This window comes from Papio anubis, chromosome 4, assembly GCF_008728515.1.
Source record: "Papio anubis isolate 15944 chromosome 4, Panubis1.0, whole genome shotgun sequence".
Taxonomy (NCBI): Eukaryota; Metazoa; Chordata; class Mammalia; order Primates; family Cercopithecidae; genus Papio; species Papio anubis.
This window is the reverse complement of record NC_044979.1, coordinates 69993184-70011312: the sequence shown is the minus strand read 5'-3', so window position 1 is coordinate 70011312 and position 18129 is coordinate 69993184. Positions and strand designations below refer to the sequence as shown.

At 35.8% G+C, this 18129-nt stretch overlaps 1 protein-coding gene across 9 annotated transcripts in view; it reads right to left on the bottom strand.

Annotated features, from left to right (window-relative positions):
* The window catches only part of CDK14 (cyclin dependent kinase 14), a 581124-nt gene that overhangs the window by 267986 nt on the left and 295009 nt on the right, over positions 1-18129 (bottom strand). For all 9 annotated transcript variants that reach the window (XM_017956186.2, XM_021935106.2, XM_031664857.1 and 6 more), the window contains 1 exon segment: positions 9774-9897. In XM_017956186.2, the coding sequence (XP_017811675.2) occupies positions 9774-9897 (124 nt within the window).

Below are 18129 nucleotides of genomic sequence, written 5' to 3'. Positions count from 1 at the left end.
CATGGAAAAGGTGAAATCTGAAAAGAAAATTTACTCCCATTGGAAACATCATGACATTTTTTTGAGCTATTGCCCGGCACGGCTGAGCCCTAACAGGAACACTGTTAAAGCCAATTCAGTCTTCATCTGTCCACAAGGCTTCTCAATGCTTTAATTTGCCCAGGAATATGATTAAAGAGGGTGATTCCTTAAATTACCAAAGCTCTATTCAAATGTATATTCCAACAAGGTTTCCTACTAGTCTACTGCGAGAAACATTCTTTATATCATTTCTTAAAGTTTCCTCAAGACTTGTGAGGTTTGGAACAGAGTGACATCTAGTATTCTGGGTCCCATATTCCTGACAGGATCCCAGTGCTCAGGTGACACAGGTCATCAGACCAGCATGGCTTACTTTGAACTGAACATCCAGTTAGCACTCCTACCTTCTCACATGTTTGGGGAACTAGCCATGCGTGTGCCAACTAAGTTATTAATATTCTACAGGGTATTACACTGGGGCTCTAAAGACACCGATAACAATAATATTAGGAATAATAATTTAACACTTACTAAGTAACAGGCACAATGTTAACTTACTTTCCATCTCTGGCCCAAAGTATACATATTTTTCAGATGAGGGGTCTGGATTATATAATCTCTGAGGTTCCTTCAAAATCTAGAGAAAATCTCAGTTTAAAAAGTCTGAAAATGTCAATATAAAAGGATTTCCTTTTCTTTTATATAATTATGAGTGACTTAATTTCCCCACATAGATTTTCTGCCTTTATTCTGAAAAACAAACTGTAACAAAATGTTCCCAATGATATGATTGTATCAACAACTGGATGATTTCAAAAATAACACCATCTCCTGCTTTCAATTCTTTGAGCAAAATGCTCGCATGTCATTATTTATTTTCATTATTTTTTTACAGACAAGGTCCTGCTATATTGCTCAGGCTAGACTTGGACTCCCAGCCTCAAGCAATCCTACTGCTTCAGCCTCCCAAGTAGCTGGAACCACAGGCACACACCACTATATCCAGTTTATTTTATACTGTTCTTGTAATTCTGGTATCAGTGATTTTTATAACAATATGCTCTCAATTGATTATAAGCATGTTGAGACCTTATGGTAACTTTTCAGAAACCATACTAAACATTTTATCTTGAAATCTTGCAATGTTTTTCCATCCTCTGCTTATGCCTCAGTTGTTCCATTCACATGATGTGGGCACTTAATTTAGCCAACTCATTGACCCATTTCATCTACTGCTCCCAACTCTACGGCTGGATCAAAGCACAGTTTCTACATCCAATATGAGATCAAAACACAGTTTCTATATCCAATGTGAGCTGGTTATTGTTTCACAGGGCGGATTTCTACAGCTGACAACTCTACTCCGTAACAGGAATGAACACTTCAATCTGCATTTTTATATCAGTATCCTTTCTGATTAAAAACTAGAGTGCCAAATAACTTGACAGATATTTCATAGAGAGATGTTCCATTTTTAAAGTTTGAACTTTTGCAAAAAGTTGTATTATTTTAGGTCTATAAACTTGATTATTTGCACCAAGATTCCTTTCTAGTATGTGGTAAAAATTAAAAAAAAAAAATGTTTTTCAGACATGTATTTAAAGTTAATACACAGCACAGATCATTAGTACTTAATGGTTTTTATTTTAATTTTCCAGTGCTTTCTTCTTTCATTAAAATGAAAAAAGTCCTAATATCCTAAGTTTATCTATTACCACAGAAGAAATTATTCAAGATGAAAAGGACATTTTAAAATATTAATATGCATAAATATGTACTATTTCAAAGCTACATAAACCAACATATGGCAGGGTTTTTTAAAAAGAAACTAGGTTAAGGAAGAAAGAACACTAATATTGAACTGGTGGTATTAAAGTGAGAAACAAAGATGTAAAATCACAAATTAAAAAAACAATGTCTAACCAGAATTTACAGCATATCTTACATTTCCCATAGTAGCTGGTCAGTTTTTCTTGCTTCCAGTAAAGATTTTAGAAAACATGTGCTTTAGACTGCAATAATTCATTTACTGTCATCCAAGATTTTAGTATAAATCAGGCATATTGACATGTGGTAGTGGAGTCTGGTTTGGGCTGAATTTTAACACGAGCTTTTTAGAAGGTAGAAGAAAAAGAGATGGGTCAGGATCTGTAAAGCAGGAATATTAGGGAATTGCCAAACTCTAAGCTAACTTTTATACATACTGACTGTCCCCGCCAAAACTCAAGTTGAAACTTAATCCCAAATATGGCAGTACTGAAAGGTGGGCCTTTAAGAGATGCTTGGGTCTTGAGGGTTCTCTCCTCATGAATGGATTCATCCATTCATGGGTATTAATGGGTTATCATAGAAGTGGCATTAGTGGCTTTACACGAGCATGTTCAACCCCCTTGCCATGTGATGCCCTGCACTGCCTCAGGACTCTGCAGAGAGTCTCCACTAACAAGAAGGCCCTCACAAAAGGAGCCCCTCAATCTTGGACTTAGCCTCTATAAGAAATAATTTTTTGTATTTATAAATCACCCAGATTTAGTTATTCTGTTACAAGTAATAAGAAACAGACTAAGACACTTACCTATATGTTAACAATGTTCAAGTGTAATCACTGTTGCCTTCAATAGCACATGCATTACTTAAAACTGTGATTCATTTCAGTGCTGCTACTATTAACAACATCTATTAATTCTTACCCTGTAGTCATCATGCCTGCTACTTAAGGTTCCAGTCTTTCTACATATGCAAATATTTTCTAAGGATACGTGGCTATATTTTAACTTACATCCAGTAAGACTTATTTGATTTACTGCCAACAATTCTGCACTCAAATTGTACTGGAAAAAAAAAAAACATAATGTTTTTGCATACTGAAATCCCTCTGCCTAAGTTTCCATCAACAGTGGAGAATAAGATGATCAGTCCTATGCGTAGCAATTTGTTCCACATTTAAAGATGTCTCGTTTCCTCACATGCATGATTTGTCTGAAACTGAACTCTCTTTCAAATTTCCTCATTTCCATGGGTTTGAAGCTGCCATTCTTAGCAATCAAACCCTATCTACACTGCTTCAATCTGGCTTATGGTGACTGAACAGAGAGATTTCTCATAGATAGAATAGTATATGCATATCAGTTGCAGTTCATATACATCCTTCTTGTTCCCATTTACAGTTTAAAAAAACTAATCTATATGAGTTTTTAAAAAGATGTTGGGCCAGGAGCGGTGGCTCACGCCTGTAATCCCAGCACTTTGGGAGGCCGAGACGGGCGGATCACGAGGTCAGGAGATCGAGACCATTCTGGCTAACGTGGTGAAACCCGTCTCTACTAAAAATACAAAAAATAGCCAGGTGTGGTGGCGGGCGCCTGTAGTCCCAGCTACTTGGGTGGCTGAGGCAGGAGGCAGAGCTTGCAGTGAGCTGAGATTGAGCCACTGAACTCCAGCCTTGGCGACAGAGCGAGACTCTGTTTCAAAAAAAAAAGATGTTCAGGGCAGTGAAATTATTCCCAATGATACCATAGTAATTGACAAATGTCACCCTAATGTAAAGTCTGGAGTTTGGATGATACTGCTGGGTTAACACAGGTTTATCGACTGTAACACATGTACCACCCTGGCGCCAGATGTTGATAGTGGGGAAGGCTGTGCATATGGGAAGTGGGTATATAGGAACTCTCCGTATTTTCTGCTTAATGTTGCTGTGAACCTAAGACTCTTCTAAAAAGTAAAGTTTATCTAAAAGGAAAAATGCTCTCAAATATTCATCATTTTAATATGCTTGGGACAATGTTATGTTGTGATAACACAAAACAAAAAGATCCAATATAATTAGATGTCATTATCATTCCTCTTGAATAGAAAATAAAAACTTGTGAAGAGATGAGCAGGATATTAAACAAGATGTAAATGATTAAAGTAACTGATGTTTCAAGATCAGGGAAAAGACAATTTCAAGTATCAACATTCCTTTTCAAAAGAGTTACTACATCTTTAAAGTAATGTGTCAAGGGGAGATAACTTTATCTAGTTCACATGTCAAATAAAAATTATATCTAACATGTAATCTTAACAGTCTGTTCAATAGATTTTAAAATATGTATACTTGCATTTAGAGTTTTAAAGACATTCCCTAGAGAAATTACATAGAAAAAAAGCTGTTTCTTTGGCTCATATTGTATCAATTATTCTAAATACATTCTTTGCTTTCAGATCTACATGAAAGCAACTGCCTAAACTTTGCCTTAAAACTGTTTAGGTGTTAAGATGTTGAAAGGATCTTTTAGAAGTAGATTGATGCTTCATTGGGTAATAAAGGGTTTTTTGCTGTTAAAATATATTCTAAAAGAAAGATACAGTAAAATTGAATCCTGCAGGCCATAACAAATGAGCTAAGTTATATCTAACCTTAAATTTATGACTATAACTTCAGTAGTGAATTTCGTGCGTAAATGATTTAAAACATAGGTAAAGGTCTGTACCTTTGGGACTAACAGGCTTTTATCCAGAGACTGTATTTATCAAACTGACAGACTACTCTGCATCCGAAAGAAGGTGATTTATTTCTGTTTACTACTATACCTATGTGAATTCAGAGAAGCACATGACAAGCCATGAACTTACCATGTCCTCTACAGAGTCACATTTCTGGTGTGCTTCTCAAATTAATCTAAAACATGATTTACAATGATTTCCTCTCTCAAATTTAGAGAAAGACCAGCCTGGAAGAGGAAACTATCAACATTAGGAAGGTAAAATTTTAGACCTCTGATGGGAAAGAAACTAATGTGATTTTATTCTATTATAACCACAGAGTTTTTTAACTTTGTTTCTCCACCAGGACAGTTAATAAAATAAGCTAAGTCCTTAAATGCTTATATTATAGAATTCTTGCTGTCTCTTATTCTCGGGGCAACTTTAATCTCATTGTCTTTTGGTATAGTTAGACCATAACCCTTGAAAATAGTGAAAGAATGACTGAGAAATATGAATAACACCAATATCATCTTGCAGAAATTCTATGGACTCATTCATTTTGCTTCAATCTCATTTATATGGAAAAATATCTTTTAAGTTTTCATACTATTATACTGCAAATGACCTTAATTTCTTGGTGAATTTATTTATGCATTTACTTGTCTTGCTTCAATAATTTTCTTTTAATGTGCTCTCAATGCTTATTATAGAAGCAAGGTTCTCATTTAAATTTCCAAAAGATGGAATCAAAAATTAGATTCTAGGGAGGGATGTTAAAGCATTGATCCCAGGTTTAACGGACAGATTGTTTTTTTTTACCCACCAGCAAATATCTGGTCATTAGAAAACAAGTTGATAACTTCAGAAATGTACAACATAAAAAGCCAGCCATAAAAGGACCTTAGAAAGTATATGTTCAAGCTCTTGTTTTTCAGTCAAGGAGTATAAGGCTCAGAGGGGGATAAATGATGGCTTGAAAGTCACAAGATAGTTAGGGACAGGGTTAAGTTCTCTGAACTCAATGTTAACATACTTTGCTCTCAAGAACAGTACATTTAGACAATCAGAGGTTACAGAGTAGAAACTTCAAATCCTATGCATCTTATATATGTTTACATTCACTTAGTGGTGTTTATTTTGGCAGACTAAGATTACATAGTAAATACCAAGTGAGTGTGTAGGGTCTATGTGTAAGAGCCTCAGAGCAATCCTGAGGCTTTAACACTATCTAAGGCCATCTAATTCCATCTACACTCTTCATCATGCATGGCCAGGACAGCACTGAGGAAAAGAAAATTATTTTATAAACTACTAGTTTGCCAAAACTAATCAGACAGAACTTAGTAAATTCAGGTGGGTCTTGGTCTTTAGACTAATACTCAACTTAGTCATGTATATTTTTTATTCATTCAATCAATATTTACTGAACATCCATGTGCTGAGCATGATTCTAGAGATAGTGCAAACAACAGTGAGCAAAACAGGTCAAGTTCCTGCCTTCATGGAACTTCCAGTTAAGCAGTGTAAGCAAAATCTAAATAGATAAACAAATGCACAAAATAATTTCAGAGCTTGAGAAGTGTTATTGAAGAAATTAGACTAGACAATAAGAATGGGAAAGATTTTATTTTCGGAAAGGGGGCCCCTTTGAAGAGGTGACATGAACTATAACCTCTATGGTGAGAAAAAGGCAGCCGCATGAGAAGCAGAAGCACGAGCATCCTGAGCAAAAGGAAAGGCACACTGAAAGCCTCTAGTGGAAACAAGTTTGGGGTTTGGCTGCACCACGGTATACAAGGAGCAACAAGGTGGTAAAGACACAGGCTATACAAGGGATTTGAAATATTTTTCTGGTAAATTATGTAAAGATGAACCATCTTTTAGGAAATGAGTCTGAATGCCTCCATATAATTTATCATTTTATTATACCCAGGCAGAGCAAACCTCTGCATTAGGAAAGCCATAGTGTTTCTAAATCATGTGTAATTTGCTTATTCAAAATGCATATAGAAAATAAGGCTCAGGGTAAGGGTTTAAATATGACTTTGCTTACAAGAAAAAAGAATAGTTACAGCATTTTGACCACCTGGAATTCAGAGCTGTATACTGTTTAAAGCTGAATGGTCTCCAAATTCACTATCATCTGGTTTACCTCATCCAGCAGGTAAAGTCTATTAAGGTTGAACTCATTCATTACTACTGAATTAGTCAAATGACAAAGTGTTCTTTATGTGATGCATATTTTTGTACTAGTGTAATCTATTTACATAGCATGGGTGTCATCTTTGTTATATATAGAAAACAGCATACAAAAATGATCAATAATTTTCTAGCTTAGGCAGCCCTGTAAGAGAAAATATCTATATGTATAAATACAAAGGCCCTGGCCACCTGAGATTGAAGGATATGAATCAAGCATCTGAATTCCAGGTTTGCAACTAGCAACCTGTATGTCCAAGCCTGGGCAAGATTCTAACCCTCTCTGAATCTCCTCTCTCTCACAAATATAGGTTAGTATACATTCCTAGCTTGAAGAGACAATGAAGCAAGAATTTCTAAGTGTCTAGCACATAGAATAAACTCAATAAATTTTAGTCTTTTCACCTCATATATTTTTCTAATAAAAGTAGTATCATGTACAATATGAGAACTACAATCATGCATTGTATTTGTCTCTTTTAGTCAAAATTTTATGGTTTTGTTCACATAAGGAAAAAAGGTAAGACAAAGAAACCATTTTTAAAGCTCCTCACATATCAAACACTGAATTAAGACCCTGCATTTTTAATTGGTTTGCTGCCTGGAACCATCCTATTCTGACTGCCTAACTTCTCTACAGTTTCCAGTGTGTTTCCTTCATCTCAGACACACAAACATGCCCAAACACAGTAAATCACAGTTAATTGCATGTCTTAAATTAAAAGACAAAAAAATCGCACAATTAATTGGGGGAACTTGTCAGTTGGTGCATGAATCTTGCTTACTACACTCTGTGCACAGGATGCAAGCCAAGTGCATGTTCCAAGCTGGACGATTCAGTCCATGCCTCTGAGGAGAGGTGCATGGGCACGATCCTTCTGCACAGCCGTCTGGTCATAAGAATCAAATGCTTTAAAACACTCAACATTGCAATTGCTGAATCAATAGTTATCTCTACAAGGATGTTCAATACAGGACTGAGGATAATAGTAAAAAATTAGAAAGAGCTAAAATGCTCATTAATAAGGGACTGAATAGAGACTATGTTTGGCCATTAATGGAAAAAATCTAAACTGTTACAAATGATTTTGTCAATCTTAATAACATAAGAAAATATTCATGACATACTATTTGAAAAATGCTTACAAAATAGTATATTTCTATTTTTGAGGCTATGTGTTATGCAAGTGAAGCAAGAAAAGAGAGAAAGGAACAGGAGAAAGCTACTGGGAAAATAAACAATAAAAATGTTAACATTTGTCATCTCTGAGTTGTTTATACTTTGTAGTTTTTCTAATTTTCTTAAAAAAATCATCTACATTTAAAAAAATATATTTCAATTTGTTTTTGAATCTGATATTTTAAAACGTCAGTTTTAAAATAAAGATCCATAAGAATCTTTTAAGATAAATTTACCTACTACAATGAAAACACCAGCATAAAATTTAAAAAGAGTCCCTAGTAAGCGCAAACATACAATCCTATTGTATCCTTGGTTATACAGACAAAATGTATAAAAATGTATCTTATAAATATACAACAAATGCGTGTTCATACAATCAAATGCTCAATACAATAATGTATTTCAACATATACCTTACAGTATATTAACATACAATAAGAAAATCATTATAAATACTTTTTCATTTCCTGACACCGACCAACTACAAAATATATTCACAGTAAGCCAATAATATGGAATTTGAGAAACTGCAAACCTTCTCTACTCCATCCACTACTCTCCCATTATTGTCTACCCTATTATAAAAAGATTTTATACCCAGCCGCCTAGTGTAATTCTAATGCTAAAATCTGGCAATAAATGATATACACTAATGTGCACAGAATTTCTTCATTTTTATCAAAGTAGAAAATGACAAAGTTTTATAATATATCACTACTCAACTAGTCATACTAACTTTTGTTTTATTTCATTTTTTGAATAAAAGAATTCATAAAACCCAACAAAGTAGATTCATTCCAAAGGTATTCAACAGTCTGCTAATCTTGAAATAAGAAACAAATATTTCCTGCCTTTTCTTTTATTTAATGGGGGGGTGGAGAGGGAAAAGATAATCATATTCCAGCAAAAGCCCATCTCAACCTCAGGCATCTTTATGTCCCAAGGGTAATATTTTCATTCCATTCTTAATGGAACAAATTTCTAATCAGAATATGTATTCAAAAATAATTGAGGCAATGCAATGTCAACATGTTATGCTTCCATCAGGTATCCCGCGGTGCTCAGAATCAACTCAACACAATCTCTAGTGTGACAGAGAGCCTGGGCAACGCAGAAACGTCAGACTTGATCAAGGGAAGGGGAGCTAGCAAGGAGCATGCAATGGTTTTGCTTCCCTTTGGATGCTCAAACACGGTGTTTGGAGGAAAGCTTCTACGCTGGAGGAAGACAATCTCAACACTTCTAAGGAAGGAATGACTTATAATGCTCACTCCAGAACCTCAACTTTTAAATAGTAATAAGTGTCTATTTTTGCATTAATATTGAAAATACTTGAAACAACAGTCAATTCTGGGAAGGTTAACACTACATCTAGATTTCTAGTTACTAAAGCCTCAGGGCAACGTACATTATTGTATATATCCTGCAATCCTCTGAAAAGGTCCAGATGTTTAAATTTAGGTTTCTCCAAGTTTGGTAAAATATTAGTAATTGTTGAAGCTGGGTGGTGAGTAACTGAAGTTCATTATATTATTTTTTTCTACTTTTGAGTATATTTGACATTTTCATAATAAAAGTTTCAAAAAATAAATTTTCACTCAAGGAGCATATATTTTATGTTAAAAATTTTACTGACTTTTCCTTTGGAAATATGTATTAACAAGATCTGATTTACATTTATTATTAAAGACTCTAACAAGCAGTCTGAATTTTATAAAACTCCACAAAGCATTATATTTTATGCTATCATAAAAAGAGAAAAAAATTCTTCATTCCAGAGAAAAAAAATTACCATGATCTACGATGACAGAAGAAGTGCACCTAAACAAATGCAGTGCCACCATCTGCCTGGCATTCTCACAGTGTGACAAAATAGACTGGTAATTAACTGCTTTCCTACCGAAATCTGCCAGCTTTAACTCCCCCGTGTCACTGATCAGAAGGTTCTGTGGTTTCAGGTCTCTGTGCAAAATATAACGCTGGTGGATGTAAGACAGCCCTCGCAGCAACTGAAATAAAAACAACTGAAAAAATAAGGAGACAAAGGTTAAAATCAAAACACAGATAAACGCCAGTTTCTACATACAGTCTCCTAAGTACTTGTATTAATATTTAGTGAAAATGGATAACCATCACCAAATTTTCTACCAAATTATTTCAACAGAATGTGAGATTTTAGAATGTAAATTCCTAATTCATTTAGAAGTAAATCTAGGAATTTCTAACAACCTATTATACCAACCCCAGAGTGATACTTCCTCAGCCAGAGAGATCTATACTCCAACTACTGTTCTTTAAGCAAAATGTAAATAATCGATTTTTTTAAAACTGATTTAGTCTTCAGGACTAAAATGATATTTGAAAGGAAAGGAAATTTATTCAAAATATTATAGAAATTTAAAAAAGAACTGTTTACCAAGTTTATATCAATATGCACATATTTAATCCCATAGAAATAACATGAACATGGTACCCATAAATTCACCCATTAACATGCTTTAAGGAAGGGAAAGATAAGATGATTTGAAATAATTAAAACAAAACCAGTCATATTATCTAATTAATACTGCATTATAATTATACTGCTTTTGCACATATGGTCATAGAGATTAGGCTGCTGCTTAAAGACAGGCATGTACCACTTTCACTAATTTCAGAGCAAACCCATCCTAAAGGGAAAGGAAACACAGAAAACAGGAAAGTCAAGAACTCGAGAGTGATACTTTTGCAAGAAATAATTTCAGAAGTGATTAATAGCCTTGTCTGTGAAGTTTCATATTGGGTCATACCAAATGTTTCTATTTCGATAGCAAAAAAGTGTGATTCACTAGGCTTCCCAATATTCTTCTTCTGAAAAAAGAGAATATTTTTAAACAATTTACTTGCCAAAATAATCCTAATAGACATTTTTTAATCCATCTCCTAAAACAAAAACAAATGTTCTTACGTTTCAGTACCACCAATATTCTAGTCTATATAACCAGTTAGTAACCACAGGCAGTTTCAGGGCAATTTTAAATGAATTGTAAAAGATGAATGATAGAAAGATTCTGAAATATTTGAATAGAAAAGATTGGCAACTTCCTGAGGGCCCTGGAAGATGGCATTTCTGCAATGTTCTGACTAAGCAGGGGCTTTGAAAGCCAAGTGAATTTCATTACAGGGGATACCTTGAAATAACAGTAAAGCTAACTTATCTCAAAATCTTTGTATGTGACAGTATGTATGGGGCAGTAAATTGAGATGATTATTTCCAGAGTCTAAGCAGCAGAAAACAGAAGTCTGTTCTGTGTTGGTCAAGATTAAAAGACTAGCTCAAGAATCCCAGGATGCAAATATCTCTCTGGATTTGTCCTCTCAACCCTTCCTGTACAACAAACAGAAAGACTGGAGTTCACACCATCACTAGCAGCTGCCAGCCTCATTCTTCACTTCCGATACTCCCTGCGTCCTGAAGCTTAAAGCTTACAACTTCTAAGAAAATTCATACTCCTTTAGTTTAGAAGGAAAGAGGGAAAAATAAAGCTACTTTGTGTTATCAAAGTCCTTTAAAAACCCGAAACAAAAACACGAAGGCAAACCACATAACAAACTTAATTTTAAAAATAAGTTGATTTTGAATGGAAACAGCCATTCTGCAAAATGCTACCTGATCTTTGGGACCTAGCAGAGTCTTATCAGAATGCAACTGTTTAACCATGGCAATGTATTTTAATTTAATGAATACATAACACTACGTGCCAACTGCTATTCTATACAGTTTATAGACTATTACTTCATTTAATTTTAATGAAGTAGGTACTACTATTAACCTCCATATTAGTAATGAGGAAACTGAGAGTAGTTTCTCAAGATCACACAGCAATTAAGTGGCAGAGCTAGGACTCAAACCCAGAGTCTGATTCCAAATTCTATGCTCTTAACCATCTCACCATCTCACTCATCATCTTGGCCAGAAATCAACATCAGCAGGCAAAGGATTGCTAGAGAACTGCTTCCTCCAATAAACAGAATAAAATCTGGGCATCTAATAACATGGCCTCCAAGGCCACTGAGCTGAACACTGATTCCAACTGAGGGGCTCAGGCATTATTTTTGGGTGGGTGCGGGCTCAGGCATTGTTACCTATATTCCCCAGCTCCAACAAACCTTGTCCACCTCAACACTCAGCACGCTGTTCTCCAACCTTGTATTTTTTTTTTTTTTTTTTTTGAGATGGAGTCTCACTCTGTCACCCAGGCTGGAGTGCAGTGGTGCCATCTCGGCTCACTGCAACCTCCACCTCCCAGGTTCACGCCATTCTCCTGGCTCAGCCAGGACTACAGGCACCCGGCACCACACCCAGCTAATTTTTTGTATTTTTAGTAGAGACGGGGTTTCACCACTTTAGCCAGGATGGTCTTGATCTCCTGACCTCGTGATCTGCCCTCCTCGGCCTCCCAAAGTGCTGGGATTACAGGCGTGAGCTATTATCCTCGCCTCTCCTCGGCCGGAAAGGCCTTCTCTTCCCTTTGCCTACTATTTTCCATGCATTCCTTAGGTCTCTCCTCAGGAACTGCTCCTCCCTAGAGTTTCCCTGACCACCCCTGCAAGCCCTTGTACCCCTACAGGTCTGTGTGAGGTGCTCCTTCTCCGTGCTCCCAGGGCAGTCTCTGCCCTGTCTGCATATGTCTATCACAGTATGATACTTATCCTAGCACCCATAGGCTGTCTGCTTTAACTATCTTTATAACTCGGGTAATAGGTATTGAAACCAGTAATGTGAGTACTGACCTGAATTTAGAGACATCTGGATGGCAGCATATAAAAACAAATAACAGGCACCTTGGAATGGAATTCTCTAGAAGCTAGGGGCAGACGTAGGTAAATCAAGCAGTTCCAAAGAACTCTTCCTTAATACCTTTAGTAATTAGTGAAAATATATAATCCTCATGCTAATCTAGAAGCTATTCAAATAGGATGCCATATTAAAGGAGATTTAAAAAGCAGTACCAGAGAAAAAATGCCACTATACACTCAAATTCCAAGTGTATACATGACAAATGAAGCCCCAAACATGACAAATACAGCCCCAAACAAATGTCAGAACAGATCTCCACAGCATAAATTCACTTAGGGTTTATTAAGTGCCAACCATATGTGCTAGGTGCTGTTATGCAAGAGGGATGCCAAGAGGAATAAGATATAAGATGTGGTCCCTGGACTCGAGGAACTCACAGCTAACTTGGTATGACAGACACACAAACAGATCATTGTGACTTAGAGATCTGTATTTTAACAGCAACGCAAACTGAGCATATTGAAAGCACAGAAGATGGTGGATCTAACTACAATTAAAAATAAAAAAAAAAAAAAAAAAAGCAGTAGAATTGATTCACTTGTTACAAGAAGAATAGCCTGGGAGAAGGGAACGAATCACAAGAAACTTGCCACTCTGAAAACAGAATTCATTACGTGTAAAATTTCAAAAGGAAACTGAGTTGAGCATTCAGTAGACGCAGAAGTTAAAATGTTATGACAAACCCCTTAACATTCTGAGGGAAAACACTGAGAAGACCAAGCAAGCAGGTGTAATATAAATTCCGAGAAAGACAATATATGAAGCTGTAAACCTACCAACTCGACCTCATAAAATTAACTGTGGCAAGGGGACCATCAACTTTCTGAAAACCATTAGAAAACTTTTACGGTGGAGCTCAAAGAAACTGATACCCTCAGAATGGCACTTTGACATGCTGAACTGAAGAAGTCCGAAGGTCTCCTTGACCTTCTGCCCCACTTCACATCTCTGCCCCTGTCTCTCAATTCTCTGTCTCTCCCAAAGCACAGGATGAAGTTGTTCTCTGAAGTCCCCTTAACTGCCTAAAATCTGGACCTGCCAAAGAAGAAAACAATTACCTCTGACCCCTTTCCTGAGTTTCCATTAACTGAACTCTTATCCTAGGAAGAAAGACTGAAGTCTGTCAACACACCTGGATAGAGTTTTGTCACAAACCACTGTCTGCTCTGCAGGCCCAACAGACATGTATTCTTGTATAGTTTTCAATCCCATTGAATTCCCTTAAAAATCACTTACCATACCCCTAAAAGCATCCACACCTCCCCATCTCCCTTTCTCCTAATAAGAATATATAAACATCTATTCACATTGGGTTACTGGGTAATTATTCTTCTATGATGACCTTGTGCTATGCACATTAAAATAAGTTTGTGCCTTTTCTCAAATCAATGTGCATTTTGCGAGTTAATTTTTCTGTGAACCTTTAGAGGGTGAAGGGGTAGTTTTCCCTTGATCCCTACATTTACAAAAAACATTTTAACATCCTTAACAAAATATACACTGGCAGATAGGGGTGAGAAGGCTCTAAGAAAGCAGCTGACCTACTAAGTTCAATGGAATGCCCCATGGACTACTCTTGGAACGTCTTTAAAACTCAAGCCTTAGAGAGTTCTTCTTCTAGACAAATAGGCAAGTCCCCTTCTAATTTAAATTTTTGAGAAAATCACTTCACGTGGTTGTTGTATAAAACACACAGCAAGCTATACTTGATCTCCTGTGAAAAACCAGGAGACCCTGTGAGAACAAGAAGGGCCACCAAGGAGCGGGCCACACACACTCTTTTCCTAAAGCATACAAATCAGCTTTGCTAATAAAACCTGGTAAACACCAACGGAATCTCAGGCACTAAAAAGAAAAGAAGGGTGACTAATACTTACTGAAAGTTTATTCTTATTTAAAGGTTATTTTAAGTAATGTTATACAAATAACTTAATCAGGCCCGGGGTGGTGGCTCACAACTGTAATCCCAACACTTTGGGAGGCAGAGGTAGATGGATCACTTGAGTCCAAGAGTTTGAGACCAGCCTAGACAACATGGCAAAACTATGTCTCTGCTAAAAAAAATACAAAAAATTAGCCAGGCATGGTGGCGTGTGCCTGTAGTCCTAGCTACTTGGGAGGCTGAGGTGGGAAGACTGCTTGAGCCCAAGAGGCAGAGACTGCAGTGAACTGAGATTACACCACTGCATTCCAGTCTGAGCGACCGAGTGAGACTCTGCCTCAAAAACAAACAAACAAAAAACAAAACAAAACAAAAACCCCCCAACAAATTAGTTAATCCTTTCCATCTACCATCCTGTATTTTTCCCTTTGTTTAAACAAATGAGAAAACTAAAGCTCTAAAGACATAAGAAACATAGTCATCCAACCATCACACAGCTCTTGTGAACTTTCCACCACACCTCATTAACTTAAATAAGGTTGATGCTGAATAAATGCATGGATGAATAGTTATACACCCGATACAGTCAAAGTGCTTTTATTATTAAGTGAACTGAAGTTTGTAAAAGCCTCAATTAGCATACAATATAATGAGCACATGATTCTTGAATTTGTTTTTGCCGTTCAAAATCTTAGAAACAGATAACATGAGAGAAGACAGTTTCATGTTCTGAACTAGATAAATTAACGTATCTGAAACTCTTTATCTTTCTATTATAGTAGCCATAAGATCTTCCTAAGAATATTTTGCCATCTCAGGATATTCTATTCCTTTATATAGGAGACTCATCCCAAATCCATCAGTAGGATCACTGAAGATTTATATTCCAGTTTGAATATGTTCATTTTCTGTAATAAAAATCCAATGAGAAAATGTCTTAAACAGTAATGAAATGATGAACAGGGACACTTTCACTAGCAGCAGATCTATCTTTAGCCAGTTGTCTTGACATCCCCAGCAGGAAACAGCATATTCTCAGCGCCACTGCATTTACTTCTTGGGAGTATCTCTTAACACTTCCTCTATTTCCTTCTGAAACTCTTCACAATTTAAGTAGGTAAAATAAATAAATAAATAAATAAATAAATAAATAAATAAATAAATGGTATTTTATCACAATTTTTAAAGTAAGTTTATATAAAGCACACACTATTGGATTCAATGTTATGTTTATTGCTCAGAACTACTGACACTTGCAGTAAGAAAGAAGCATTATAACCAATCCCTCTCACCAAAGTCTAAATAGGTGAGGTCAGATGCTCTTTTTCTCAGTGTCTAGAGGTGTCAGGCTCCGTGAATGGTTAGAAATACATAGATTATTAAATATATGCAATTCACTTTAATCTGAGATGAAGCACAGTGAATATCTTGTAGATTTTTCAGGGCATGTGTCAACTTCTTTTAAGGAATGTGCAGGGTCTCTCAGGGCTTACAGGAGACTAAGAAATCTACTAATGGGAGTCATTAGCAATGGGCCCTACCATTTACAACACAGCAGTAACGTCTTACTAAGATAATTATGCTACTCTTTTGTCATCTCTGTAACTCAGGTTTCTCATCTTAAACATGGTTGATTTGAGCCTTAGATATCTTTGTTAACCATTTCACATTGTTAAATTACATCATTCCATTATTTTATGAATAACAGAAATGGAAGGGATTTTATAAGATAAACAACCGGAGTTGAATCACTACCATTTATTGAGTGCTTACTATGATAGATATTTTGCTAAGTGTATTATATACATCCGATAATTTAACCCTTACAACACCTCTACCAGGTAGATACTACTATCCCTACTTCACAGAAAAAGAAATAAAGTCACAGATAAATTAAGTGAATTGCCTTAGCAAAGTAACATAACAAGAAAAAACTAAATACCACATATTCTCACTTATACTTGGGAGGTAAATGATGAGAACACATGGGCACATAGAGGGGAACAACACACATTGCGGCCTATCAGAGGGTGGAGGGTGGGGGAAGGGAGAGGATCAGGAAAAATAACCAATGGATACAAGGCTTAATACCTGGGTGATAAAATAATCTGTACAACCAACCCCCATGACATGCCTTTACCTAGGTAACGAACCCGCACATCCTGCACATGTACCCCTGAACTTAAATGTTTAAAAAAAAAAAAGAGGAATTAAGTGAATTGGTCAAAGGAACACATAGTAAGTAAGAGACAGTGCTGATACTTGAACCCATTTTTGTCTTACTCTGACACTATAATTAAGAAGGCTGCTATCCAAAAAGGTGTGCATACTATTTAATTAAAACAGCTATATACTATGTGAATCTAAAGCTACAAAATATGATATTGGTAGATAAATGAAAGTTATATATGAATAATAAATACTTCAAATACTATGTTCCATATTTAACACTGTATCATTTAAAAACCCATAGGTTTTTAATGCACAAACCTTAAACTATCCATATATCCAACTTTCTAGAAGTTAAAAATAATTAGTTAAAATCCCAATAATATGCAGTCAATGTCAAAATATTTTGTAATATGCATCAGATAACGGTTTAACTGCAATACTAGGTCTTCAGTTTTAAAAGCCACAAAATGATTCATCATGATTCATTCCATTTAGTTAAGTTTCAAAACAGCTAATGCAAATATTAAATCCTAATTTGTAATGCAATGTACAACCAAATAATTTTACAAAGCATCATTGCAATTCAAAGTATTGAATTTATTTATTTATTTATTTATTTATTTTTATTATACGTTAAGTTCTAGGGTACATGTGGATAACGTGCAGGTTTGTTACATATGTATACCTGTGCCATGTAGGCGTGCTGCACCCATCAACTCGTCAGCACCCATCAACTCGTCATTTACATCAGGTATAACTCCCAATGCAATCTCTCCCCCCTCCCCCCTCCCTGTGATAGGCCCCGGTGTGTGATGTTCCCCTTCCCGAATTTTTAGAGAATACTTAGAGGATTATACAGAGATATTAAAAAAAGACAGAAATAAAACCCTAGCTATTCAACATTAAGTATAATTTATGTGTCACTTTGGACATACTTGACAGCGTTAAGTGTGCTACTGGACTGGTATAAGACACAAGCATTCATGCTAAGGCATCAGGCCTTTCATGTGTATTTTTTTGCAATATATATTTTACAGATCCATTTCTTGGAAAATCTGAGTAGCAAAAGGAGTCTGTCTTGCCACTTCTCTGCCCTGTTTGAGTTCTTCCATTCTTCTTTATGCTTTTTTAGTTACACTCTCTAAGGCTCTGACATAAGTAACATGTTTTGTCATTTCCAGATAATGTAACAATTTAATTTACATTCTTTAAGATCTTTGAACATTAATATGCTTTTCCTAAAGATGAGAACTTTCTGGAGAGATATAACTCAAAAAATGAGAATTTCAGGTTCATGGGCAAGCTTCCGGGGAAATAACTGCTTAGCTTACCAAGTAAGTTGGCCTTCCATTGCACACTCTC